The sequence below is a fragment of the Nyctereutes procyonoides genome, unplaced genomic scaffold (assembly GCF_905146905.1).
Source record: "Nyctereutes procyonoides isolate TBG_1078 unplaced genomic scaffold, NYPRO_anot_genome, whole genome shotgun sequence".
NCBI lineage: Eukaryota > Metazoa > Chordata > Mammalia > Carnivora > Canidae > Nyctereutes > Nyctereutes procyonoides.
Genome location: NW_026575132.1, coordinates 11,531,551 through 11,558,814, shown reverse-complemented (window position 1 = coordinate 11,558,814; position 27,264 = coordinate 11,531,551). Strand labels below are relative to the sequence as shown.

At 34.9% G+C, this 27,264-nt stretch overlaps 1 protein-coding gene across 1 annotated transcript in view; it reads right to left on the bottom strand.

The window, feature by feature from the left end:
• Positions 1 to 3,854: 3,854 nt before the first annotated feature.
• BMPR2 (bone morphogenetic protein receptor type 2) overlaps positions 3,855 to 27,264 on the bottom strand; it is a 197,375-nt gene continuing 173,965 nt past the window's right edge. The window contains exons 11-13 of the mRNA XM_055345298.1: positions 18,093 to 18,265; positions 13,615 to 14,894; positions 3,855 to 11,411 (exon numbers count right to left, since the gene is read on the bottom strand). Of these exons, the coding sequence (XP_055201273.1) occupies positions 11,161 to 11,411; positions 13,615 to 14,894; positions 18,093 to 18,265 (1,704 nt within the window). The 3' untranslated portion in view covers positions 3,855 to 11,160. The remainder of the gene's footprint in view (positions 11,412 to 13,614; positions 14,895 to 18,092; positions 18,266 to 27,264) is intronic.

Genomic DNA, 27,264 nt, shown 5'->3' with positions numbered 1-27,264 from the left:
AAAAACCCCCAAAGACTAAATGCCCATTGCAACAGCTTACAGTGGGATTTTGAAACTCAGTTAAAAGGGGCAGTGGGAGGCAAGGAGAGACATCTGTTTTTTCTTTAAAATATTACTGAAAATATTTACTTTTCTACATGTGAGAATATGTGATTCTTAGAGGGCATCACCAGTGCCAGGATAAACAAGTTTAATAAACTTATTTACTTTACAAACTAAATAAAATTTTTACTTTAAAAGACCCAAGTAGGGGCACCTGGGTATCTCAGTTAAGTGTCTGCTTTTGGCTTAGGCCATGATCCTGGGGTCCTGGGATGGAACAAGCCCCATGTCAGGCTCCCTTCTCCCTCTGCCTCCACACCCCCCTCCCCAGTCATGCTCTCTCTCTCTCTCTCTCTCCAATAAATAAACAAAATGTTAAAACAAAAGACCAAAGTAGTTCTATATGACATCTAAAGAGAATAATTTGTTTTCTTGAAGAAAATTTCCTTAGGAATTTAAACATATCTTCCATGATATCTTACATAAATTATTGATTGGTTCGATCTATGAAAAGTTGTTAAGCAAAAGAAAACTTCCTCTTTTATCTGTTTAATTTATACAATTAAAAACAAACCAAACACACATTTTGGATACTTGTTTCACTGAATAGGAAATAGTTTTGGGGTTTTTCTACCTTCCTTTTTAATTGTGTAGAGGGGGAAGGAAGAGCTCCAGGGTTGAGAAGTTAAGTAGGTTGAGGACTTGATGGGAGAAAGGAGCACTGTGCAAGAAGACAACTCTTCTTGGAAGATCCCACATCTACTACTGACACAACTTCCTCATTATCTTTCCACCATCTGCCATCTTAGGCCTATCTTTTTGTTGCTATTGCTTCTTTTAAGGCTGCTTTTGATACTCATTTTTTTTTTTTTGGATACTCAGCATTTCTACAGGTAATAGGTGAAAGGTGTCTGCATATATTTTTGGAACCAAAAATTTGAACACATGATGTTAAGATTGTTCTATTTGAAAAAACTCTAAAGGCAGTTAGCTGCATATTGTGAGATTTTTTAATTTCTCTCATTCCTTTGCCATATTAGAGCCTTAAAGTTACAATATTCACTTCTATAATGCTCATTTTAGTGATTCACTGGGTCCCCCTGGTTCTCTTTGATCCCGACCCAATCTGCTGCTTCTTCCTCATCGCTGACTCAACCTTGATTCAGGCTCTCATTATCTCTTGCCAGTGCCACACTAGCTTCTATGTTTCTATATTCAATGTCCTCCCTCTCAGTTGATTCTTTATATTAACAGCTGAGCTTCCAAATTTGAAACTCCTCTGTTTAAATTCTTCCACTGACTTACAGGATAAGTCCAAACTCTCAGCATAGTGTACTAGCCCTTCTGCGATACAGTCCCAGTTGGGTCGTCTGAGTTCTTTTAGGCCATTTCTTGTAATACTTTCACTTAGTATCCCAAACTCTACTACAATCTAATATCCTCCCACCATCTTGAAAGGTTTCATGGGTGCTATAACTTCTCTTTGAGGGCCACTGCTCGTTTCTTAACTAATTCCTACTCATATTTTGAGAATGAGGAAAGTTCTTTCAAAAGGAGAAATTGCCTCTGACTCAGTAAGAATGGATTAGGTAACTTTGCTGTGCATTTCCATAATATACTGGACTTTCACTCTGTCATAATACTTATAACCTCTACTAAAATTTTCTCCAAATCAACTATGAGCAACTTGAGGGTGAGACTGTGACTTCTATCTCCTATTATGGTACTTGTTACACATTAGATGTTCAAAAATTTTTTTGATGCTCCTCTGAAAAAAGAACTTACTGGTCACAATGAAAACTACATTTTATTTGCAGTTTCTCTTATGCCCTCAATCCAATCACTATCCTTTCTAATCTATCCTGCCTACCTGTCAGTCCAAACTTCTTTAAATTACTGTGTCAAGGTTCTTCCTTGCCAAGAAAATTTGGTCTTCTCATTGTGTATGACAGCAAGTCTAGATACCTGGGGGTTGGCTTTCAAAAGATACTTGGATCTACTTCTGCTTTATTTCCAATCCCTATTCTGTTTTATCTCTGGCTACTTCAAATCTTCTGCTTTCACTTTTCCTATTGAAATCTCACCTGTCCTTTCAACCCTGTTCAATAATAATTTCTTCACTAAAATCTTTGACTCTTCAAACACATATTGAACACACAGTTTACCACTAATCTGGGCACTTACATGTCATCTTGTTTGTAGATAACTATTTCTTGTGTAGGCCTTTTCTCCTCCACAAGATGGTTTAAGTTCCTGGGGGGACAGGAATAATATCATATTTTCTCGCTCTCTCAGTATGGTAATAGTGATTCAACTTCGAAAAAGTGAATAATACATTATAACAATAAAATGAAAGCTACCCAAATATATAATTAAATTACAAAAATATTACAGAATAAAGAGGAAAATTCATTATTAGAATTATAAAGATTAATCACTAGCTTAAGGTAGTCACCTGCAGAGGATGTAAACTAGAAAGATGGATCACGTGTAGGGGTAAATGAAAATAATTTTACTTGTGGTGAGTTTTTATGAAAAGATTCAGTAGGTCATTATTATAGATGTTTCCCAGGCCACCATATTTTTTCTAAGGATATTTAGTTATCATCCTGAATATTACATAGTAAGTTCTGTAGAGAATTGCAGCAGTAGCACATAACATTTTTTTTAAGTTTGGGGATGCAAATCAAAAAGGAAAAGGTACTCCAAATTTATTATCCCTTAAATATTATTTAAGGTGACAACAGAGCCTACAAGAGTAGACCACGCTTCTACTAAAGCAAAAATTCCCTTGGCACCTACTTAAGGCAGGTCTAATATTCTATTTTCTGTAATATAAAAAATGTTTTTTAAGTCAACTCTACACAGGGCTCGAATTCACCACCTCAAGACCAAGCATCACAGTACTACCAACAGAGCCAGTCAGGTGTGCCAGTCTAGCACTCTTTTAAAACATGGATGTCCTGTGGATTTATACAGGATTCTGTTCCAGGACACTTACCTAATACATTGAATTCATCTAGAGTCAAAAATAATATGTTGCCTTCACAAACTCATATTGCATTTTAACAAGGATTTCTAAAAATAAAAGATCTAACTTAGAAGATTATTTGAAGATGTTTAGTACAAACATAATGTTGGGTCAATAGAGATAGTTGTTTTGGTACCTGCCAGCTTTTTAGTAAATGCAAATTTTTTTCATATATGTTCCTATCTATTCTTTTTACCAATGCGCCAATTTTGCTTTTATTTTTGAATTCTCTTGCCATAACCAGAGATTTAAAACTATACTTTAGGGACCCCTAGATGGCTCAGTTGAACGTCTACTTTTGGCTCAGGGCGTGATCCTGAGGTCTGGGGATTGAGTCCCACATCGGGCTCCCCATGGGGAACTCGCTTCTACCTCTGTCTATGTCTCTCTCTCTCAGTGTCTCTCATGAATAAATAAAATCTTTTTTTTTAAAAGAACTGTGGTTCAAAGCAAAATGGAAAATACACTAGAATCTCATTTTTGCCAGTTCTGTGGCTTTGGACAAGATATTTAACTTCCCTGTGCCACAGTTTTTTAATTTTTAAAATGAGGACAATATGTATTTTATAGGATTGCTATGAGAGTTATCAACATATGCTGAATAACTATCACAGTGCCTGGTATACAGAAAGTGTGCAACTATTATTCTAATGTTAGTTTTTTTTAATGTATTATACTGAGTAGTGAATATATTATTTACTATTCTGGTGCAAAATACCTAAAATATCACACTTACAGTCATAATTTCTGGTGACCTAATAAAATCAAAAGATACAATTACTGTTGTCATTAATATGATCTTTAATAAATGGAATAATGCACCATTTTACAGCAAGCCTTTTTTTAAACCTAAAGAACTGTCTTAAAATCTCCTTCTCCAATGTCTCTGTAGCAATACAATCTTTTTATTTAGGTTTATATATATCAAAGCATTTACTTACAATTATTCATAAAAAACTCTTTAGTGGCTTAATGTCAGCTTTCATAGTGGCATCCATAGATAATACAAAAGAAAAGTGATTTGCTTTATTTCATACTCACACTGATCCATCAAACACAACTTATACAGCATAGCAAGGTCTCAGACGGCTTTTACAAAAGCAAAATAACTGAAAGTAATTATTCATAAATTCATATGATATTCTATCTGTAATGTAGAGCAAAACACACCAACAAAAGATACCCGTTAACAAGAAAGAGGGTTCTGAGGAATTGCCAATATTTTTCAGCCTTTCTTATTCCAGAAAAGCATCCTCAGAAATGAATACTCTGTAGCTTGTTTCTCCTGTCCATTCAGAAAAAGCATGGCAGCTACACATCTCCATGTTTCAGCTACTACAACACCCTAAGAGTTAGTGTACTTTACAATTATCCACTTATCTTCATTTGAAAAATTATCAACAGAAAATTAAGGATGATTCCAGCTTATACAAACACTTACACAATATAATTTCCATGGAAACATGACAATAAGGCATACAAAAACTTTCAATAAATAAATGTGACAAGAAAAGCCACAGAAGCCAAGCAATTCAACTTTAACCAGAACCTATCTTTGAATTGCATCTTTTAGTAATTTAGTTTTCTTACTATTAAGCTTCTTTAGAAGTGTTTCCCTATCATACGTAAGAGGGTTGGTAATATGGTGGAGAGCCTGAGACAAGAGACTGGTTACAAATAACTTCACTGCTAGGATTTTAAGTATATAGCATATCAGTTTGGAGCTTGGACTTGTCTGATTGAAGGAAAAATTCTATTTGGATCTGACAAGGTGATAAATAGCTTACCATAGGTTACCTTTTCAAAACCATCCAAACTAGAACTAAAGCTATAAACTCATTAATTCACTTTTAGAAGAGAGTTTTATAATGTTAAATTACTTCATGAAAATTTTATCTCAGGGGAACAGCTTAACTAAGTTTTCCCATTAAAAAACAAAGCAAAATGAAATGATTTGTCCCATCGTGTATAACCATTTACCCAATGAGAAATGGTTGTAAGACGGTGCTTCAACTCTAAAGGCCTAAATAGGCTGCAACACATAGCCAATTAGTTGAGTCATTTCCCTCTATTCAGTAATTATGGAACTGGGCAAGTTTTTATGATTAATGAAATATGATGTTATGTCTATGCAAATTAAGTCAAATCATAAGATGAAACATTAAGTGAACTGTATGTGCAACAAACACTTTAAATATTCAACTGGACTAATTGGTTGTTTGCTATCAATTAAAGTTTCTCATGTGCAAAGGGATGAAAAGGGCCCTGAGTTTTTAAGTAATATTATGTCTATAGAGTGAGTCTAAAACATGAAGATGTTTCTGAAATCTAGAAGTACAAATAAAATGCAAAAATCCTACATGCTGCCTCTTGAAACATTTTTTAAAAGTTGTAGTTTAAAATACAGTAATTTGTTTAAAAATTCAATCATAAACTGGATGCCCTAGTGATGTGATTTATTTCTAAAGATTTCTTCTCTTTTACCCAAATTTTAGAATCTAGGTTGCAAATTAAGTTTCAAAAAAAGAATGTCACCACAATTGATAGTAACACTATGAACATCACAGTAATAACGGAATTGGAATTTTTAAGATATGATAGATTTATTTGGGGTCTAATTTTAATACACAGCATTAAATCTTCTGAATTATTTACTTTCAAATGCATTAGCCATGAGATAAAATCCTATATTTTTCTTTATATGCACAAACACTCAACTTTAACCAGCCACTTAAAAGTTAAATGAAAGTTGTTACAGTCCAGTCTATGTTGCAAAATAATAAGCATTTCAAAAGTGGTCTGCAAAAATGTTCACAGATAATACCTGATTATTGTATGGTTTGTTTTGAAAGTTAATCTTGCATTTTTGTTTAATATTTGATACAAAGAAATATGTAAAATGTTGTGCCTTGATCATAATGCTAAGCTTGCTGCAATATAGGTCAAAAAATTGTAATGGCAAAATTATATACAATTCTGTATGCATGGCTTTTTAGTTATGACTAATGAGAATATAAAAATCATAAAACTCAACAATTTAATAGAAAATGTTAGATAATACAAAACTTAAATTAAGTGCTGATTTTCTGACAATCTGATGGTTGGATCCATCATCAAATGGTAATTCATCATCTGAATTCTCAATTCTAGCCTTACAGAACTATTATTACTTAATTGCAGTAATGAATTTGAATATAACATAAAACATAATTTTAGGTGTTCTTAAGTATAAATAGTTATTAAAATAGGGCTGAGAAAGAAATGCTAAGGGAACCAAAGCAATTTTGTCTGAAGAACTGAGACTTAGATGTTAATTGAGAAGCCTGAAGCATAATGAAAAATAACAATACTGGCCAAGAAGATGGCCAACTGCTCTCTTTTTTTACTGCTGGAGGAGACAAATACACATAAAATGAAATAGGAGGGAAGCAGAATAGACATGAAGAAACTCTTCCTGACACGGAAGATTGCAAGTCAGATAACCAAGGGATAGAGTGAGTCAGACAGAGTCAGACACAAACTAAAAGGTGATTGAAGGCAAGTAATGTGTAGGTGCACCAGAGCACCCTGAGATTTCCTTTTCTTCTATGTTAAGCTGAGAAGCTATAGAAAAGCCTTCTTTTAATAATAACATTTGTGTAACTAGCTCAAACAATGATTTGCCAGATTTACTAGATCAAGGAGTATATTTAAGAGTGGATCATGTAAGGGAGTTTTGGCTGACATTTGCATAGTTCAGAACCTAGAAGTTAAGATGCAATCTTATCTGCTGAAGAGCAAACTGACAGTAAAAAGTATATTTAGAAACAACTCAATCTGAAAAAAAAAAAAAAAAAAAAACCAAAAAACTCCTGGGATGTATGTGGGAATGTTATACAATTTCTGGAATAACAGGTCTAGAAAATCAACTAACGTGTGTACCAATTCTAATAAGTTAGCTTGGAAGATAAAGTAATATATAAAGCGATCTGTGAATAGTTATGTAATAACCTGCACATAACTGGTAGCAAGTTCAACATAAATTTATAAAGGATTATATAGGAATACAATGTAATCTCAAGGTCTAGGAGCTAACTATCTTCAATGAAATATTCATTTCCATAAATATTTAAAAAAGAAACAAAATGTTTATTGAAATATTTTTCCATTGTAAATGACTTTGAGAATGGAAAGTTCAGTAAATAACTATAATCTACCAGGTATTCTATTTGGCTTTAGACGCCAAACTTGAAAATATTTTATTTAGTTTTTTTGAAAATATTTTAAATAAAAATACTTGCCAAATTTTGTAACAATTCCCACTGAAACACAGTTACTTGAGTGTTCCCACCTCTCTTTAATTGTTTTTATATTCAGAACCAACATATATTTTCTGGAATAAGTGGGTCCATGCAAGGAAGCTATTGAAACTGCTTTATAAAAAAAGATCTTATCCTTGTATCTTTCGTATGTCCTCTTCAATTATTAGTTTTCTGGATTACTAAAATTTTCTGCATCACTACAAGCAGAAATTTTCAAGATGCAGTCAAAAGATTGATGAGACTTAAAATCCATGTTAAATTAATTCCTCCAAATCAAGTATGGAATCAATTTAGTGGAAAGTCTTTGCTCCCACAAGCCACCATCACTTCCCCTTAAAGTTTATCTTTTAGTTCTACAATGTAAGAATATCAGGAGTGAAGAGAACTGAAATAATTTTAGGATTCATGATGGCAGATGTGAGATTGAATTTTATCTGAATTAGTAATTATTTCTCAAGCAACACTCAGCATAGACATGTCTACATGTCTCTTGTTCGCCTGACTTCTAAAGTCATTAAGATATCTGGTTTGGCTCGTATACAAGCCACAATTGTGCTGGAGTGTAATGACTGAATTTCTTACAAAATGTCATATATTACATATCCTGTCATACATTGTGTAGGCAGTGTGGTGTAGATGAGAGAGATGTGGAGAGGCACACCCAGGTTAAAATCCAGCTTTCTCTATTACTAGGATGTGGAACTTGGGCAAATGACTTAGCTTTCTTAGCTTCAATTTCCTCAATCTGTAAAGTGGGAATATTAACTAAAATCCTTAAATGGTTGCTATGAGGATTAAAAGAGATTGTGTATATAGATACCAGCATTCAGTATATAACAAGTCATCAATTAGTATTATTTAATTCCTGTGCCTTTTCATAACATTTTACACTGATATTGGTTTTCCCCCCAAATTATGATTTTAAAAAGGGAGGATATTGTTAGTAATTATAATTAAATAAATTTTGTCTAAACCCAATTCAGATCAAATTCTTTCAATGATTTAGTTCTGACATACAATTAAGATGGTTCAGGGAATTAATATTAGTATTTGATTACCTATTATGATGCTTTTAAGGTTAAACTAGCAAAATGAGTTTTAATATCTTTTTCATTAAATGGCCTTTATTCAAAGGATCCAAATGCTTTTCTACATGCAAAATATTGTGCTAGCAGTTAAATATTAGCTTTAAGAAACATTATTAGATGAATGAAATTACCAAGTATTTTAAGTAATTTTGCTTGCTTATATATTACAGATTCTAAATCAGTCTGATGTACAATTTAATTTAAAATTTCTTAAAGTGATCTACACTTTTGGCTTTTCCTATTTTTAAAGAATCTACTAAAAACCTAGGAAAAAATTATTTGTTTTAAACATGCTTGCATGAAATGGAGAACTTATAAGGATTCCTTTAATTTGGTATGTTAATTCTTGAAAGCATTTTATTATTAAACATCAAAAAAAAAAAAAAAGATGCTGGAAAAATTACAACCAACTAGCCTAAACACAAAGTAAAGTAGAACATAAGGTAACTCTTCTGTCAGGAAAAGATCAGTTAGACCTCAAATGGTCATTTATCCTCAATGCTTTCAACTGGAGAAGGAATATAATTTATTTTAATTCAAAGATATCCTACAAATGTTTGAAAAAAATGAAATGCAGTTCAAAGACATTTAAAGGCAAGGGAACTAAGTGCAAGTTTGGTGGGGAAGATATAAATAATTTGTTACATAGACAGAAGAATAATTATGCCATAAGACTGAAAAATATTAAGGACTTGAATCAAGAGAAGGGCCAATAAAACAAAACAAGTGGAAGTCCTGGGCACTAGAAAGATAATCTTAATTCTAAAAATTCAAAACTGTGTTCAGCCATCCATCAGAATAAATGTTAAGTGTTGTAATATCTAACTCATAGGATCATAGTAGATGGCAAAAAACAGAGGCTTATATAGTAAGTTACAAATATTTTGGACAGCAAATTGGGAAATTAATGTTATCTTTAGTTAAATGATGAACACAGAGAAATATGAGGGAGAAAATATTGTTCAAGAGATAATAACCTAAAAGCAAGAATATGGGGGTTTGTGTTTTTCTCTTAGCTTTCTATCTTCCAGAGAAATCTTAGAATTAGTTAAATAACATCTATTAAGTACTCTGAGAATCTGGAAAAATTGAGATCATCACTGTTTGCAAATTGACAGAAAATAATTTGTGCTTATAAAAAAAGTCCCTTATTTGACATAAAGTGCTTTATTTAGAAAAAAACATGCTGAGGTTATTGTTTAGAAATAATTATCAGTAACGAAAGAAGCAAAGGAAGCTGTTTAAAAAACAACAATATGACTTGAAGGATACATAACATGTTATCACTAAAAAGTATACTGTAATATAATGTAAATAATAAATGCTGCTCACATATTAAAGATCATATGAAAAGCTGGCCAAAAGACAAATTATGAAGATATGATTAGTGGAGAAACAGTTTTGAAAAAAGAGAGGTAAGCCTCAGTCTGCTCAAAAATGATAGGTTTGGCAGCAATCCTTCCTTCCACAGGGATTTGGCATGCCAGATGAATGATTTTTCCACACAGTGTTTTAGGTCATGGGAAGAAGACTCATTTTCAGGTAAGTCACCAGGCTTTGTTTGGGAAGAGAATAAAAAGATATTACTGGTTCAAAACTATGAATTACTTTTGAAGTTATTTTAAATAGGAAATGTAATTTTGAATCAAAGATGGCCTATTCAGATAATGAAGGCTATAACACTATATAGTCTTAACCATCTACCTACTTAAAAATTCCATATAAGTATAGCTCTATAAGTTTTCTGATAAAAATGTGCTTTTTTAAATAAATGAATATGGAACATGAACATACATATAAAAATAAAATAAAATGAAGAAAGTTAATATTTGACTTGTCTATTTTGTTCTATGCTCTCTTATGAACTCCCAAAAACCAGAACCAAATATGTTTATTAAAATGCCTGGAAAGAAACATTTAGGACTTGGAAGGTTAAAAGAAATGGCATTTCAAATTAGGTTTTGGTAGTTCTTTCTTTAGAGCCCTTTGAGACAACGTTTCTGCATTCTCCATAAGGAGAGAGAAAGCAAGAAATCAGGTAGCTGCTTTCTCTTGTGCAAAAATCACTGCCATAGAACTGACCTGTATGGGGTGGGGGAGGGGGTGGGGCAGAAAAATGTACTTATTATGGAAGAATGTGTGCTCTGTTAGGAAGAGAGCTTACAAGAAAGTTTATTTGTGGACTATAGACTATTGCACGTTCAAACAAAACACAAGAGAAAAGAATGTCCAACAGATAATATGTTCAGGAACAGTTCAACATATAAACTAGCTTGTGCCCAGAAATAAAACATGGATATCAGACACCACTGCAGTCAAACCTGTCTTAATTTGCTTCTGTTTTAATGACCTTTAGAAACTGGTCCAAACTGATTATCAGCAATACACTGTTTTTGCTTTTTTTCTTAAAAAAATATTTTGAGACCACTTTTGATACACACACATATAATTCTGTGGTCATAACAGACAAATATAACTTTAATGAGACTAAACAAAAGTGCAAAACTTAAAAAAACAAAATTAAAAAATATGGAAGCATAAGCTAAATTTTTCTGCATAGCTGAAATCTATTTAAAGCAAGTCCTGTTGCAGGGGTGAGAGGGTATACTGACAGGAAGATAAAGCAGTTTCTTTTAAATGTCTTCTGCACATTTAAATGATGCAAAAAATAATTTCACTCCAAAGGCTTGAAAATATTTCACAGACAGTTCATTCCTATATCTTTAGACACCATAGTTGTGGCAGTGCCTCCTTCTGCAAGGTAAACTGCGGTGCTGGATTTGGAATGAACTGCTCTGTCACTGCCATTGTTGTTGACCTCACAGTCCAGTGGTTCAGTGGAAATGACCCAGGTGGAGGGGCGCCACCGCTTAAGAGAATAGGGAGTTTTCACACGTTTCTTGATCTTTTCACCAGATCCCGATTTTCCATCTTGTGTTGACTCACCTACTGGAAATAAAAGGATAGAAAAATAAACCATATATAAAGAAACTTAATTGGTAAAAAAAATTAGGGTTGTAAATCAAAAACGGATTAAGCTAATATCTGCAGGAGGTATTTATTAGTAGACACTACTTGAAATTCATGATGCCAGGCAATTATTTTCTAGGCAAAACTTAACCAATTTATTTTGAGACTCTTTAAGCCCAACTGTTTTCATAACTGGTTGGATTATTCTATTAGGCAAGCAAAAACAGAGGAGAAAATGAAAGGTTCTCAGATGTATTCTCAAATCCTTTAGTTGTTGTAGTGGTCCTAACTTGGCAAAATATATTTAATCATTCTACTTAATGTTCAAAGCAGATCAAATTTTAAAGGTATCTGGCATATAATATTTTCAGAAGAATGATATAAATACTACAGTATAAATTTTCTAGTAATTTCTCTTTCCCATACTTGACAAGACATTTTATTGCTATGGAACCCTGCTATAGGGTATGTCAATCAATCTATAATTAAAGCCACTCAAGCAAGGAGCTAGATTCTACTGATTTTTTTTTTTTTAAATCAGCTCTAGGCCCAACAAAGGAGCTTGAACTCACCACCCCAAGGTCAAATTGCATGCTCCACTGACTGAGCCAGCCAAGTGCCCTTCTACTGATTAATTTTGAGAGCTGAATCCTTTCAGGCCATTTTATAGTCCTTGACAACAACTATAAAATATGACTTTTTTTCAAAAAGTGCTATCAGTCAGTCTAAAAGAGAATTTATTTTGTATAATGATGACTGTTAAAGATTTTGGTGAGCTCTCCTATCTTGTTTTACAATCCCTTTAGAGCCAGAAACCAAGTATCAAGTTATTTGTTTAGATTTCTAGGGGAATCATGGAACAGTGCTATAGGCATATAAGAGGCTCAAAACATAACTCTTGAAAAAGAAGTCTTACAGAGGAAGACATAGACATGGCCAACATAAATGCTCCGCATCACCTGCCATCAGGGAAATACAAATCAAAACCACAATGAGATACCACCTCACACCAGTGAGAATGGGGAAAATTAACAAGGCAGGAAACTACAAATGTTGGAGAGGATGTGGAGAAAAGGGAACCCTCTTGCACTGTTGGTGGGAATGTGAACTGGTGCAGCCACTCTGGAAAACTGTGTGGAGGTTCCTCAAAGAGTTAAAAATAGACCTGCCCTATGACCCAGCAATTGCACTGTTGGGGATTTACCCCAAAGATATAGATGCAATGAAACGCCGGGACACCTGCACCCTGATGTTTATAGCAGCAACGTCCATAATAGCCAAACTGTGGAAGGAGCCTCGGTGTCCATCGAAAGATGAATGGATAAAAAAGATGTGCTCTATGTATACAATGGAATATTACTCAGCCATTAGAAACGACAAATACCCACCATTTGCTTAGACGTGGATGGAACTAGAGGGTATTATGCTGAGTGAAGTAAGTCAATCGGAGAAGGACAAACATTATATGGTCTCATTCATTTGGGGAATATAAAAAATAGTGAAAGGGAATAAAGGGGAAAGGAGAAAAAATAAGTGGGAAATATCAGAAAGGGAGACAGAACATGAAAGACTCCTAACTCTGGGATACGAACTAGGGGTGGTGGAAGGGGAGGTGGGCAGGGGGTGGAGATGACTGGGTGGCGGGCACTGGACGGGATGAGCACTGGGTGTTACTCTGTATGTTGACAAATTGAACTCCAATAAAAAATACATTTATTAAAAAATAAAGGAAAAAGATGACACTAAAAAAAACCCAAGAACAACTTTAGTTTTTTTATAATGACTTTTTCTGCATTTTTTTCTGGACTTTTAAGGTTTAAGGTTAGTGTGATAAAACCTAAATATGTATATAATAAATATCAATATATTTAACAACTGTTTCAAAAATTCTGACCTCATTTTACCTGGAGCTTTTAAACTGGTATTTACTTATTCTCAACCATTCACAGCAAGTTCATGAACTGCATTATGAATCAGCAGCTGCATAAGGCGTGCATTAAGTTGGTAATTATTCTATTGTGACATTGACTAATTATCAACAACACGTTCTTTTTCTTTACAATAGTCTGATTACTTTTGAGGTCCAACTAAGTGGCTTATTTTATTTCCAAAAGTGGTAAAAATAAGTAATTAAATAGTCCCAAAAGACAGGAAGGAGAGATTAAATGATTCTTCCACTTACACTGCAAACCATTGCCATCAAGGACATTTGTGGCTGAAAGATCCAGAGAATTGGGCCTCTGTGCTTTCCTGGGCTTTGATGGTCCAGGATCTGCTACTGTGCTTGGAACACCCTGTGTAAGAACATCTTGCTCTGAACATGGATTACTGTTGTTGTTATTGGAATTAGTTCGGCCACCTTCCAGTGGCCGTTCCCTCCTGTCCACAAGACGATCCAGAACACCTTCATCATGGCCAGCCTGCTGCTCTCGTCTCAGCAAAGGTTCATGTTCATCAGGACTGGAATTAATATTCAGTCGGGTATCCTCACCAACGAATTGATTCTGCAGCATTTCTTGGCCCCTATGTACCACTGTGTTAGCTGCCTGGCCAGATGGTACTGCCCCGTTAACATACTGGGTAGTGGCAGCATGGGAGTTAACACTGTGGTTTCTACCTGCTACACCATTCATGGTGACTGTCACCACATGAGGTTCTGCAGCATTGATTGTATTCATTTTGGCAACTCCAGTTTCTACTTGTTTCAAGTTTGATTTGTGCTTGCTGCCAAATTTCAGCCGGGGCTCCTTTGTTGAATTTTTGGTATTTAAAGGCAAACTAGTAGGTCTCTTAGGAAGGTTTTGCTGCTTGGGGAGAGGATAAATCTGAGCAGGTGGAACATCAGGAATTAAACATGCTTGGCCATTTGCAGCTTGTGTGAAGTCCTGCTGTCCAGTCACCTCAACTGCAAGTTTTATAAGTGGGTAAAGCAAGCTAGAACTGGTACTGCTCAGTGGGTCTGGTCCACTGAACTGTTTAAGAGAATGCTCCATGAGATTCTCATCAGAACTTTCCTTAAGGTTCTTATCAACTTCTTTTGGGTCCAGCTTATTGGTCTCCAAGTCTTCTTCTGTAAGTTGTAAGCAGACAGGGGTTGGCCCAATTGGCTGTGAAACATTTGTGGCATGCAGATTGGTTTCATCTGAATATGGCATCTCAGATATAGTGGTCATGCCAGTGCTTGGAGTGAGGCCAGTGGTGTTTGTGGTTGTTGTGTTAGTGGACAGGCTGGTGACACTTGTTTCAGGGCTGGGGATTCGAGCTTGTGCTTGCTGCCGTTCATAGTTAATTGAGTTCCGGTTCTTTTCCCCTATAGTCAAAGGTGTGCTAGACATCGAATGCTCAGAGGAAATATTCTTCACAATGCTGTCAGTATGATGGATGGAGTCTTCAATGTATGAGGAAGAAGAATAATCTGGATAAGGGCCAATCTTTGGCACACGCCTATTGTGTGACAGGTTGCTTAAAGAAAGAAAAAAGTGCCACATTGAGAATATACATTTATTACAAATTGACTCTCCAAGTTTAATATCTCTGATTTTAAAATAAGAACTGCTTTTTATTTTATTCTTAACCACATACTAAAGGTTATTTAAAAACTGATCACATAATCAAGTGTCAATTAATAACTTGCTAAATGCTAGGTTTTAAAAAATATAGATTTATTTATATGACAGGGAGAGAATGCAAGAGAGAGAGCAGGAGCTGGGGGGGGGAGGGCAAAGGGAGAGAGAGAAACAGACTCCTCCTTGAGTGCAGAGTGCAGGGGAGTGAGGGATGGGGGTGGTGGTGGAGGGTGGGCTTGATCCTAAACCCTGAGATCATTACCTGAGTCAAAGGCAGACACTTAACCACTGAACCACCCAGGTGCCCCTAAATGCTAGTTTTATTTTTAATTCTTTTAATAATTTTTTAAAGATTTTATTTATTCATGAGAGACAGAGAGAGAGAGAGAGAGAGGCAGAGACACAGGCAGAGGGAGAAGCAGGCTCCATGCAGGGAGTTTGATGTGGGACTCAATCCTGGGTCTCCAGGATCAGGCCCTAGGCTGAAGGTGGCGCTAAACTGCTGAGCCACCTGCGCTGCCCTAAATGCTAGTTTTATATGAATTAAGACTACTAAAAAAAGACTACTGAAAAACTTAGGTGGATCTAGATAGGATTTTCATAAATGTTCATTATTTTCATTTAGAAGAGTTAATTAAAAAATCTCTATAGTTTTTTTTTTAAGATTTTATTTATTTATTCATGATAGACATAGAGAGAGAGAAAGAGGCAGAGACACAGGCAGAGGGAGAAGCAGGCTCCATGCTGGGAGCCCGACGCGGGACTCGATCCCGGGACTCCAGGATCGCGCCCTGGGCCAAAGGCAGGCGCTAAACCGCTGAGCCACCCAGGGATCCCTCCTCTATAGTTTTATAACATTACCAAATATATCTTTATGAACTGTATACTTGCACAACCAGACATAAAGGTTCACAAGTGGGTATTTCTTTTGTACTCCTATAATCCTAGATACATAGTGGCCTCAGAAAATACTTTACCAGTTAAGTTCCAATGGCCAAATGGTAAAAAGAGTGTAAGCTTTTAGGTTGTTCCAAAGTGTTTCCATTCTTCAATTAAGAGACTGTCTAGCAATGGAATGTACCTTTCTGGGGGTAAACTGAGCCATTCAATGAAAGTTCTACAGCCTGAGAGTAGAAGGCAGAGTGTGATATTCAGATAAAGGAATAATAATTCAGAAAAACTCTCCAGTTTATCAAGAGTTTTTCACAGCCATCATCACACCTTGAGAGGGATGGTTCTTGAGTATCATAGTGTTATGTATTTAGGTTATTTAAAATAAAAGCCAGGGGTAGCTTTAACTAAACAATGGGAACATTAATAGATACAAGTATTACAGGAGAAAAGTAGCAGCTAAAGTAGAATGGCAGGAGGGTGAAGAATAAAAAAGTAGTTGTACAGCACATGGAAAAGAGGTCTGGGGGATAAGATTCAATACAATGAAACTTAGAGTGGAATGACTATGGGATGAGCCATGACTTAGGGGAAACTTTAGAAGTGACTAGACATGAGAAACATGTAAAACATAGAACTGAATGACTTAGGGAGCAAAAAATGGTCAACACAAGGGAGGGTTGCATCAAGGATTTCTTCTTAACATTCAGGAAAAGTTTAAAAGTACTTAAAGTAGTGACTCTTGAGAGAGGTACAAATAAAATGCTTGAGCACACAGAAAATACAGAGACCAGGGAAGGTAGAAGCAGAAGGCTATCCTCAAGTATGTGTAAAGTAAGAAAATCTATATTTAGAATTGCTAGCCTTTACCTTCCTTGCTTGTTGACATATAAGGAATAAGACTTCACATGCTGAAGCTAGTTCAATCCAAACACAAGCAGTGTAAACCCAATTTTGGGTCTATAGTTCATAACACAAATTGCTCTTAGCAATTAGAATAATAGAAAATAGCAAAAAAATTATTCAATAACCAAGTATATTTTCTCTGGTAAATCTTTCCTAGGTACTTTTCTGAAAATTTTTAACATGAATTAAATAAAATGACAAATTTTGGGGAAAACTTTCCCCTAAACATGGGACAAAGAAACACAGATGACAGCCTGAACGTTTCAATTTTTTAAAGGAATTTTTTAAAAAGCACTTTTATTTAGGATGAAAAATCATAGCTTTTTTTTTTTTTTCAGATTTTATTTGTTTATTCATGAGAGACACACAGAGAGAGAGGCAGAGACACAGGCAGAGGAAGAAGCAGGCTCCATGCAGGGCGCCCGACGTGGAACTCGATCCCAGGTCTCCAGGATCACACCCCAAGCTGCAGGCAACACTAAACCACTGCACCACCAGGGCTGCCCCATAGCTTTTTTTTTTTTTTTTAAAGATTTTATTTATTCATTTGACAGAGAGAAAGAGAAAGAGAGAGAGAGAGAGAAAGGGAGCACACAAGCAAGGGGAGCAGCAGAGGAAGAGAGAGAAGCAGACTCCCAGTGGAGCAGAAAGCCTGATGTGGGACTTTGTCCCAGGACCCTGGACCGAAGGCAGATGCTTAACTGACTGAGCCACCCCGGCATCCCCCCAAAATCATAGTTTAACAAAGAAATGTCTCATAAAGTAATATTCATGATGGGAGGGAAAGACCTAATTAATTTATTTCATGTTAAAGTAGTATTACAATAGGGCATTGGATAGGAAGCCTGAAATCTTAGTCTCTAGTGAAACAGTGGTTAGTTACATAGGCAAGTTCATAGTTTTATTCTAAAAAAAACAAAAAAACAAAAGCAAGAGAAAGAGAAATAATAACAACAAATGATAGATGAGGCAGTATGTGTAGAAGTGTTTATAAACTTTTGGAAATATGAAAATGTTTTGCCTTTATTATTTTAGGGAATTAGATGCATTAATAAAGACTAACCTCTTTTATTTTATCTTGAGATATAAAAAAAAAACCCACCGATTCCATCTTGCATTTATACCAAACAAAAATCTTCACTAAAAAAATGGATACATTGAAAGAAAAGTTAGAATGTTAGATTATATGAATTTATCATTGCTCTATTAGATTAGTTTAATAGTCTTTTTTCTATTCTGTTTAGTTTCAATTTTCAATACTGACTGATGATGAATGCCAAACCCCTCCAGGTCTTACCGCTCATTCTGCATAGCAGTAGACATGGGATTGACTGTGGGGCTCACAGATTTGTTTCTTTCCCATATCATCATAAGTTCAGCCATCCTCTCCTCAGCACATTGTGCGGTAAGCCGAGCCTCTGCATCCTGGTCCCAACAGTCTTCGATTGTCTCCTTGAGTGACCTCACTGCCTATAATAAAGTACATGTCAAACAGTATATCTTTACAAAAAAAAAAAAAAAAAAAAAAGCATTGAGATTTTTAGTGACATGAGGTAAAAGAAAAATCAATTTTCTTTAACCAACATTTTACACAGCTATAATAAAATATTTTGGACTTCAGAGATTTGTAAAGGGTCATATTTTCCAAAAGATGAGGAACAAGTAAGCAAAGCAAGGTTTACCTTAACTTCTAAAGAATTAGCCAAAAATGTGAGCAGTTGTAAAAAGTTACATGGTTCATCAAGGTCACAGGTTTATGCCATTGTTCACTGTTATTTCAATTAACAACTACTAATTCCACTTCAAAAATGAGTTTTGAGTTTGATGGAATTTTGGTAACAGGCTATCTTCAATCTCTAGGTGAGCTTTTTTACTCCTAGTAAAGAGTACTTCATTTCTAACTGTGAAGTTTAAAGGCTTGACATTTTGAATTTCAGTGGTAGTATCAAAAGCAGTCTTGTTCTGTAATACTCATCTATATCAGCAATGAACAATAGTCTCCCTTTTGGGTAAAGCTGGTTGAACTCTCTTTTTAAAAACACCTCGTAAACTGTCATCCAGGTTCCTTTCAGACTTGTTTTTTGGATTTGTTTTTATTAAGCTTCACAGCTTTTTACCTGCTGATATTCACAGTTCTTGCACCTTTAAAACACTTTCAAAAAAATTAAGGTGAGGGTTGCCAGATCAAACAAATAAAAATGTAGAATAGCACTTAATTTTAATGTTTCAGATAACTGACAAATCATTTTTGGTATGTATACCATAAAATGCTTAATCTGAGCATTTTATCTCACCAGCCCATTTTAAGTTAAAATCCTTGTTAGCTGCTATCTTGGCAACATTTTTAGCGTTTTCCTAATGAGTTGTGTTCTCTAACAAACAAATCTTAACCTGCAGGAAAGTTGATAGTGTTTGTTCTGGGCATATGCTAAATGAATACCTATGGCTCACCCTTGACACCATCTTCCCTGCTCCCTTGGCTCTTCTAAGCTGCCTGCCTCAGCACAGCATTGCTGGTTCCCCAATTCTGACCACAGCACAAATCCAAAGCCTGTATTTTTTAAGGCTAAACTTTACATCGATTTTTAAAAATATTTATTTATTTGAGGGGGGAGGGGCAGAGTGGAAAAAAAGAGTCTAAAGCAGACTTCACACTGAGGGCAGAGCCCATGATGGGGTTCAATTTCATGATCCTGAGATCATGACCTGAGCCAAAACCAAGAGATAGATGCTTAATTGACTGTGTCACTAAGGCACCCTTATACGGAGCTTTGAAATCTATCTTATTATATGTTCTAGGCTCTGTCTATTGAGTAAAAATAAAAATTTAAGCAATAGATATAGATATCAATGGACAATCCTCTCATTAAATAATAATCTACGTATTTCTCAAATTTGGAAGAACGTGAAGAATAGATACTGATCATATGGAGTTTGAGGGCAACTGTAACCTCCCTGAGGTAGAAGTTTGGTGTTTATGTTAGAAGTACAGTTGAATCTGTTATTATTTTTTTAAGATTTTATTTATTCATGAGAGACACACAGAGAGGCAGAGACACAGGTAGAGGGAGAAGCAGGCTCCATGCAGGAAGCCCGATGTGGGACTCAATCCTGGAACCCCGGAATTATGCCTTGAGCCAAAGGCAGACTCAACTACTGAGCCACCCAGGCCTCCCTAAATCTGTTATCTATGATAGTCATGTTCTACAAAGTTGCTGTAAATGCTGAATTAGGGAACACTGAACCATTGTTCCTAGGGAAAATACAGATGAGCCTCTGGCCACAACATTGTCATCAACTGATCAATACATAATCTTGTTTTATTTGTGTTTCTGTTTAAAGGCAACTTTAAAAATAGATATTCATTTTATTAACTGTGCTCACACCAACAGTACTCTCTCTACATCATCCTCTAGCAAAGTAAGTGTAGCACATATTTTTCTTCTTCAAAAGCACATCACAGCCTTCTAGTGCTTATGAACACTACTCAACATGTTAGCACTATACACAGGGACTATTTTAAACCAGAAATCACTAACAAAATGGCCTAAAATGTGAAAAATACACTAAATAGCAAAAAGGATACCAGTTTATAGCGTAAGAGATGAAACAAAAAGGCAGAACACTTTGTTGACCTTAGTTGGGAACGTGTACATCTGGTAACTAAAGCTTTTTGCTGCTCTGTGTATACCTATGAATAACCATAAAAGCATTCAGAGTACTGGCTTTGGGATTATAAATCAATTTTAGCAAGTAGTTGAATTCCAAATATAAAATATGTAAATTTGAGAAAAAACTATATATAACGGATTTAAAACTAACTTGGATTTGAAAATAACAGAGGAAGTTCAGAAATCAATTAAATTTTTATTTATTTAAAAAAGTTTTTTTTTAAATTTATTTATGATAGTCACACACACAGAGAGAGAGAGGCAGAGACATAGGCAGAGAGAGAAGCAGGCTCCATGCACTGGGAGCCCAACATGGGATTCGATCCCGGGTCTCCAGGATCGCGCCCTGGGCCAAAGGCAGGCGCTAAACCACTGCGTCACCCAGGGATCCCTCAATTAAATTTTTAAATAAATATACCTCTGAAAACTAGTTATACATTTACCTTAGTGGATTTTGATATTAGTTTGATAAAATGAACTAGTCTTTTTCTATTTTGAAATAATTTCAAACTTACTTTTCTTGTCTTTCATGGACTTGACATTTTGGAAAATTATAGGCCAGGTTTTTTTTTTAAAAAAAGATTTATTTATTATTTGGGAGAGAGACAGCAAAAGAGTAGGGGGTGGGGGTAAAGGGAGAAGGAAGGAGAGAATCTCCAGCAAACTCCTGCTGAACACAGAATCTCCATGTGGGGCTCCATCCCACAACCCTGAGATCATGACCTGAGCTGAAATCAAGAGTCAGATGCTTAACCAACTGAGCCACCTAGGGGACCCAGTCAATTACTTTTTAGAATCTCAATTTAACTGATGTTTTCTCATGGTGAGATTCAAAGTTTGAAACTTTGTCAAAAATATCACAGAAGATATGCTGTGTTTTCTCTCATTGCATCTTATCATGTGGTCCACCATTTTGATTTGTCTCATTACTAGTGAAGCTAACCTTGATCACATACCTGAGTCAGTGTCTACTGTGAAGTTCCATTTTTCCCTTTTATATTCAATCAGTGGGTTTTTTTTTAAGGCTTTAATCAGTATTTTTGGGATGGAGGGAATACTTCAAGTCTCTATAAATATATAATCCTCTATTCACCTGTTCACCCACTAGTTTTAACATCTCTTAATATTTCTTGGCCGAATTTCTGTGATGCTTGCTAGTAGTAACAAGACATTTAAAAAATTATAGTAAATGCATAATAGAAATCTGGACAAAGGGGACATAAACAAGAAGTGCAAATTCCTGATAAAATATGCAAAGATATTTAATCTTACTATGTTGAGGCAGTACAGTATAGTAGTTAAGAATATTTCAGTTTTGTAGCAGGAGTGACAGCTCATTTAAGAACCTCGCTTCAAATCTTGGCTCTACTAGTTACTAGTCACAAATTAAAACAAGATCAATTTTTGCCTATCACATTAAGAAAGATAAAAATATTTTTATAACACAGTGTTGGTGATGAGAAAGCAGGCACTTATATACTATTGTTGGGCGTGTCTCTCAATTTGGAAGGTAATATATCAGTAACAAATTTTAAATGTATTAATCCTCTGATTCACTAATACTACTTCCAGGAATTTACTCCTCAAACACAGCTATACATTTGTAGAAAAATGCATGTATAAGATGTCCACTGCAGTATCATTTATAACAGCAAAAGCTGGAAACCACTCACATGTCCTCTAATAGGGATCTGGCTAAAAACCTACAGTATAATGGGTACTACGCAGAATGAAAAGAATTAGGAAGATGTATATGTTCCCAATTGCTAAGTAAAAATAGTAAGGTAAGTGGATGAAGTAATTCCCATCTATATATTAGAAAAGGATATAAAAACATAGTATCATGTAATCCATAGAAATCTCTGAAGTCTACAAAAGGAATGTAACAATGGTTGTTTCTTTGAAGGGCCTTTTAGATGGCTAGGATGAGTGGATGTTTTCAGGGCATATTTTTTGTATTGCTAAAAATAATTTTTATTGTTTGAATTCTTTGAATTTTGACTACATGCATTTAATTAATTTTTTGAATAGGTAATATATGGATATGTCAATAAATTCAAAAGGTCAGAAAAAGAATATAATCTCCCTTCCATTCCTATCCACCAATCACCCATTTTCCCTGTCTATAGGCAACAAATGTGACCAATTTCCTGGGTATTCCTTCAGAGAAACTTTATTACTTTTTAATTCAAGCACATACCTACCATACACCACACAAATTTACAGTTTCATTCTTGCTCTTAATTACTAAACATGAAGTGTAATACAATGAAGTATACACATAAATCTTTCTAAAGCAAAGATGTGGATGACTTTCCACACAAAACTGAAAGAGACCCTTTTCTTTCCAAAACAGAGCACTACGTATTGCACAGAGTCCCATTCACCAACTGCCCAGAAGAGCTCAGAAACATCAAAATCCAGGCAGCTAAAAATTGTATATTGGCTGTTTTCTGTATCTGGAGGAAAGACAGACACTGAATGAGGCTGTATTTGTTACTTTTCATTATATAGTTGGGAAATAATTTGTAAAAACACTTTTTCAAAAAAGATCCCAGGGCAGCCCCGGTGGCTCAGCGGTTTAGCACTGCCTTGGGACTGGGGTGTGATCCTGGAGTCCCAGGATCGAATCCCACGTCGGACTCCCTGCATGGAGCCTGATTCTCCCTCTGCCTGTGTCTCTGCCTTTCTCTCCGTCATGAATAAATAAAATCTTTAAAAAAAAAACCAAAAACCCACCTCCACTCTACTCCCACCCCTGCCAAAATAAGACATTCACCAAGGCGCTGTCCTAGATGATGAATAAAATTTGGTAAACAGAAACCCTAGTCCCTACCTGTAAGAAGTTTCCATTTTGAAGACAAAGTCATTGTTGATGCATAGTAACAGTTAACAAATGTTGAGTTCTTAGTATATACTAGACTGTGTTCTAACTCACTTAATTCTTATTTGAAATACTATTATCACACCCACTTTTCATATGCAGGAAAGAGGTCCAAAGGAGAAATTAGGGCACACAGCTAATAAGTGGCAAAGCTAAGATCAAAGCCCAGGCAACATAGCTCCAAAATTTATATATTATCCTATGATGATTTCCTCTAAACTATGCTGATATAACACAGCCAGTTACTAGTGGATGAATGGGTTCTATTGTAAAAGTTGTAATTTGATTTTTTTCTTAGAAAAATCTATTAGAGGTTCCAAACAAAGTTAAAATAATGGTTACTAAATCATTTACACAATTAAAGATTTAGAAATAAATTAGTATGAAATAGGGAAAAGGAAAAATTAGAAAAATCTGAGAATATAAAGGGGTTGATTAATTATGGGATTCTGAGGGTCCTAAAAATAATGATTTGGTTGTACAAAATTGATCTAGAAGTAATGTTGAATATCCCAGAATAAGTAAAAGAGTAGATAAGAGAAGATTAAGGAAATAAACTGTTTAGAAACAGGAAGATTAAGTCACCAATGGGGAGTTAGTTTAAGGTTTTTAAACAAATATTAAGAAAGGATTTGACAATTTTGATGAAATGGACAAATTCCTTCAAAGGCACACAAACTGTCAAAGCTCACTTAAGAAAATATAGATGACTTGAAAAGTTTCTGTATCTATAAATTTATAGTTTATTTTTTTTTAATTTTTATTTATTTATGACAGTCACAGAGAGAGAGAGAGAAAGGCAGAGGGAGAAGCAGGCTCCATGCACCGGGAGCCCGATGTGGGATTCGATCCCGGGTCTCCAGGATCGCACCCTGGGCCAAAGGCAGGCGCTAAACCGCTGCGCCACCCAGGGATCCCTAAATTTATAGTTTAAAACTTCCCCACAAAGAAAAATCCAGGCCTAAATGGCTTCACTAATTCTATCAAACATTCAAGGAGATAATGCCAATTCTCCCTAGAAAATCAAAGAGAGAAGAATACTTCCTACCTCACTGTATGAGGACATTAGTGAAGATGGCAGAGAGAGGAGACCAGTGGACATTCTTTCACAGAAGTACCAAAAATCCTGGTAAAAACTGTCAAAATCAACCTTACTGAAGCTCTGGAAGTTAGTCAAATGTTTGGAGCAACTGAATAAAATATGAAGATGGCAGCCTGTCTTCTCCATGTGGGTACCTAGTCCCAGAGGGAAGAAAGTCATATTGTTCTCAAGGAATTACGTTGTCTGTTTTGACATGTCTATGAATTCCCTGAAGAACCAAAGAAAGAGGCCTGTCTTTATTCTGCCTAACTTAGAACTCTCTCAGAAGAGAGAAGTAGATATGACCAAGTGAAAACATTCCTTGAGATCACTGAAAGCCAAATGAACAAGTGTTACAGCCTGGGGTAACATGCAACAACTGAACCACACAACAGAAATGCTGAAAGTGAGGGAGGAAAGGCTGGGATGTGATACACTTTGGGGAATGAAAGTTCTGAAAAACTGCATGCATGAGGAAACTTAGAAAAGCCAAGCACACATCCAGGGGGGGATGCATGCTCAGAGAGGACCATAAGTTTTCCTAACAGGCTGGTCTTTAAACTCAGTGCTAGCCAGAAAGTAAAGGCTACAGCAGAATCGTAAGGGCTAGGTCTAGATAAATGTTCAAGGAGGGCCCCAACACAAAGCCAATCTGCAAAGACCTGGAGAGTATTTTCTTATCTTTTCTTTTTTTCTTTTGTTTTCTTTTTGCTCATCAGGATATTTAAAATGTCCAGACTTTAAAAAATTACAAAGCATACAAAATACCCAAGAATGTATGCCCCATTCACAGAAAAAAGATATTAAAGGAATTGTCCCTGAGGCAATATAGATGATACAGTTACTAGAAAAAAAGAGTTGAGATATGCTCAAAAGAAGAAGGAAACAATGGACAAAAGAATAGGAAAGCAACTTCTCATCAATTGGAGAATAGCAATAAAGATAAAAACTATAAAAAAGAGCCAGAAAAAAAGAAAAAGAGCCAGAAAGACACTTTGGAGCTTAAAGGTACAAAAACTAAAATGAAAAATTAACTAGTGATTCAAACAGCAGATATGAATAGAGAGAAGAATTACTGAACTTGGAGACTGAAAAAATTATGCAGTCTGAGGAACAGAAACAAAAAAAAAAAATGAAGAAAAATAAGCAGAGCCTAAAAGACATGGAAGCCACCATCAATCATACCAAAAAATACAGAATGGGAGTCCCAGAAGAAAATGAAAGAAAAATGGGCAGAAAGAATATTTGAAGAAATAATGGTCCAAAACTTTATAAATTTAATAGATCCAAGAAACCCTAAATTCTAAGTAGGATATACTCAAAAAGAACTATCCTAAGATATACTGTAATCAAACTATAAAAAAATAAAAGATGAAAAGAGAATTAAAAAAAAAAAGGGAATCTTGACAGCAGCAAGAGAGAGGTGACTTGAAATGTCCAAGGGATCATCAATAAAAGTTAATAGCCATCAGAAACCATGGAAGCTAGAGGCAGGGCAATGATATATTTAAAGTGCTGAAAGAAAACAAGTGTTAACCAAGAATTTGATATCAAGCAAAATCATCCTTCAATAATGAAGGAGAAATTAAGACATTCTTAGATTAAACAACAGCTGAGGTGGGTTGTTGCTAGCAGATCTTCCCTATGAGAAATGCCAAAGGGGATCATTCAGACTCAAGTGAAAGGGTGCTAGACAATAACTTGAAGCCATATGAAGAAATGAAGAATACCAGTAAAAGAAAAAATAAAAAGTATTAGTGTATTTTTGGTTAGTGACTTTTCTTTTTTAAAATACAATTTAAGAGACAAATGCATAAAACAATAATAAATCTTTATTAATATAACTCAATACTACTAAGACGTCAATTCTTCTCAAACTGATTTATAGATTTAATTCAATTCTAATAAAAATCCCAATAGGCTCAATGTTGAAACTGAAAAGCTGATTATAAGTTTCATGTAGAAATATAAACAACCTAGAACAGCCAAAACACTGTGAAAAGAACAAAGGTAGAGGACTAATGTTACATGATTTTAAGACATAGTATGATGCTATAGTAATCAAGATTGTGGTATTGGCACTGAGATAGACATATAGGTCAATGAAACAGATAAAGATATAGACTCACATACAAATGGACAATGAATTTTTGAGCAAGATAAAAAAGTTATTAATTAAATGGGAAAAAAGTAGTTTCTGAAAATAAATGATGCTTGAACAATTAGGTATCTATACGCAGAAAAATGAATATTGATCCATACTTCACACATATGCAAAAACTCCACAAAACAAGATACTCAACAACCTCAAAACTGGTCATAGACCTATGCAAATTCTAGAAGAAAACACAGAAGAAAATTTTTGTTACCTTGAGTTACACAAGTATTTCTTGTAAAATATGAATATTAAATATGAACATGAAATATGAAACAAAAAATATATCCATGAAAGAAAAAGTTGATAAATTGGACGTCAGCATAATTAAAACTCTTTGCTCTTATAAACACACTTTTAAAAGAGTGACACAAGACACAGTCTGGGAAGAGATATTTTCAAATCATGTATAAGGGACTTATATTCAGAATATATAAAGAATTTCAAAACTTAATAGTAAGAAAACAATTCAGTTTAACATAGGCAAAAGACTTGAAAAGACATGTCATCAAAGAACGAACAAGGATGCAAATAAGCAAATGAAAAGATGCTAAATATAATTAGTCATCAGAGAAATGTAAATTAAAACCATAATGAGATACTACTGTACACCTATTAGAATATCTAAAATTAAGAAGAATGGCCATACTGAGTGTGGGCAAGGATGTAGAGAAACTG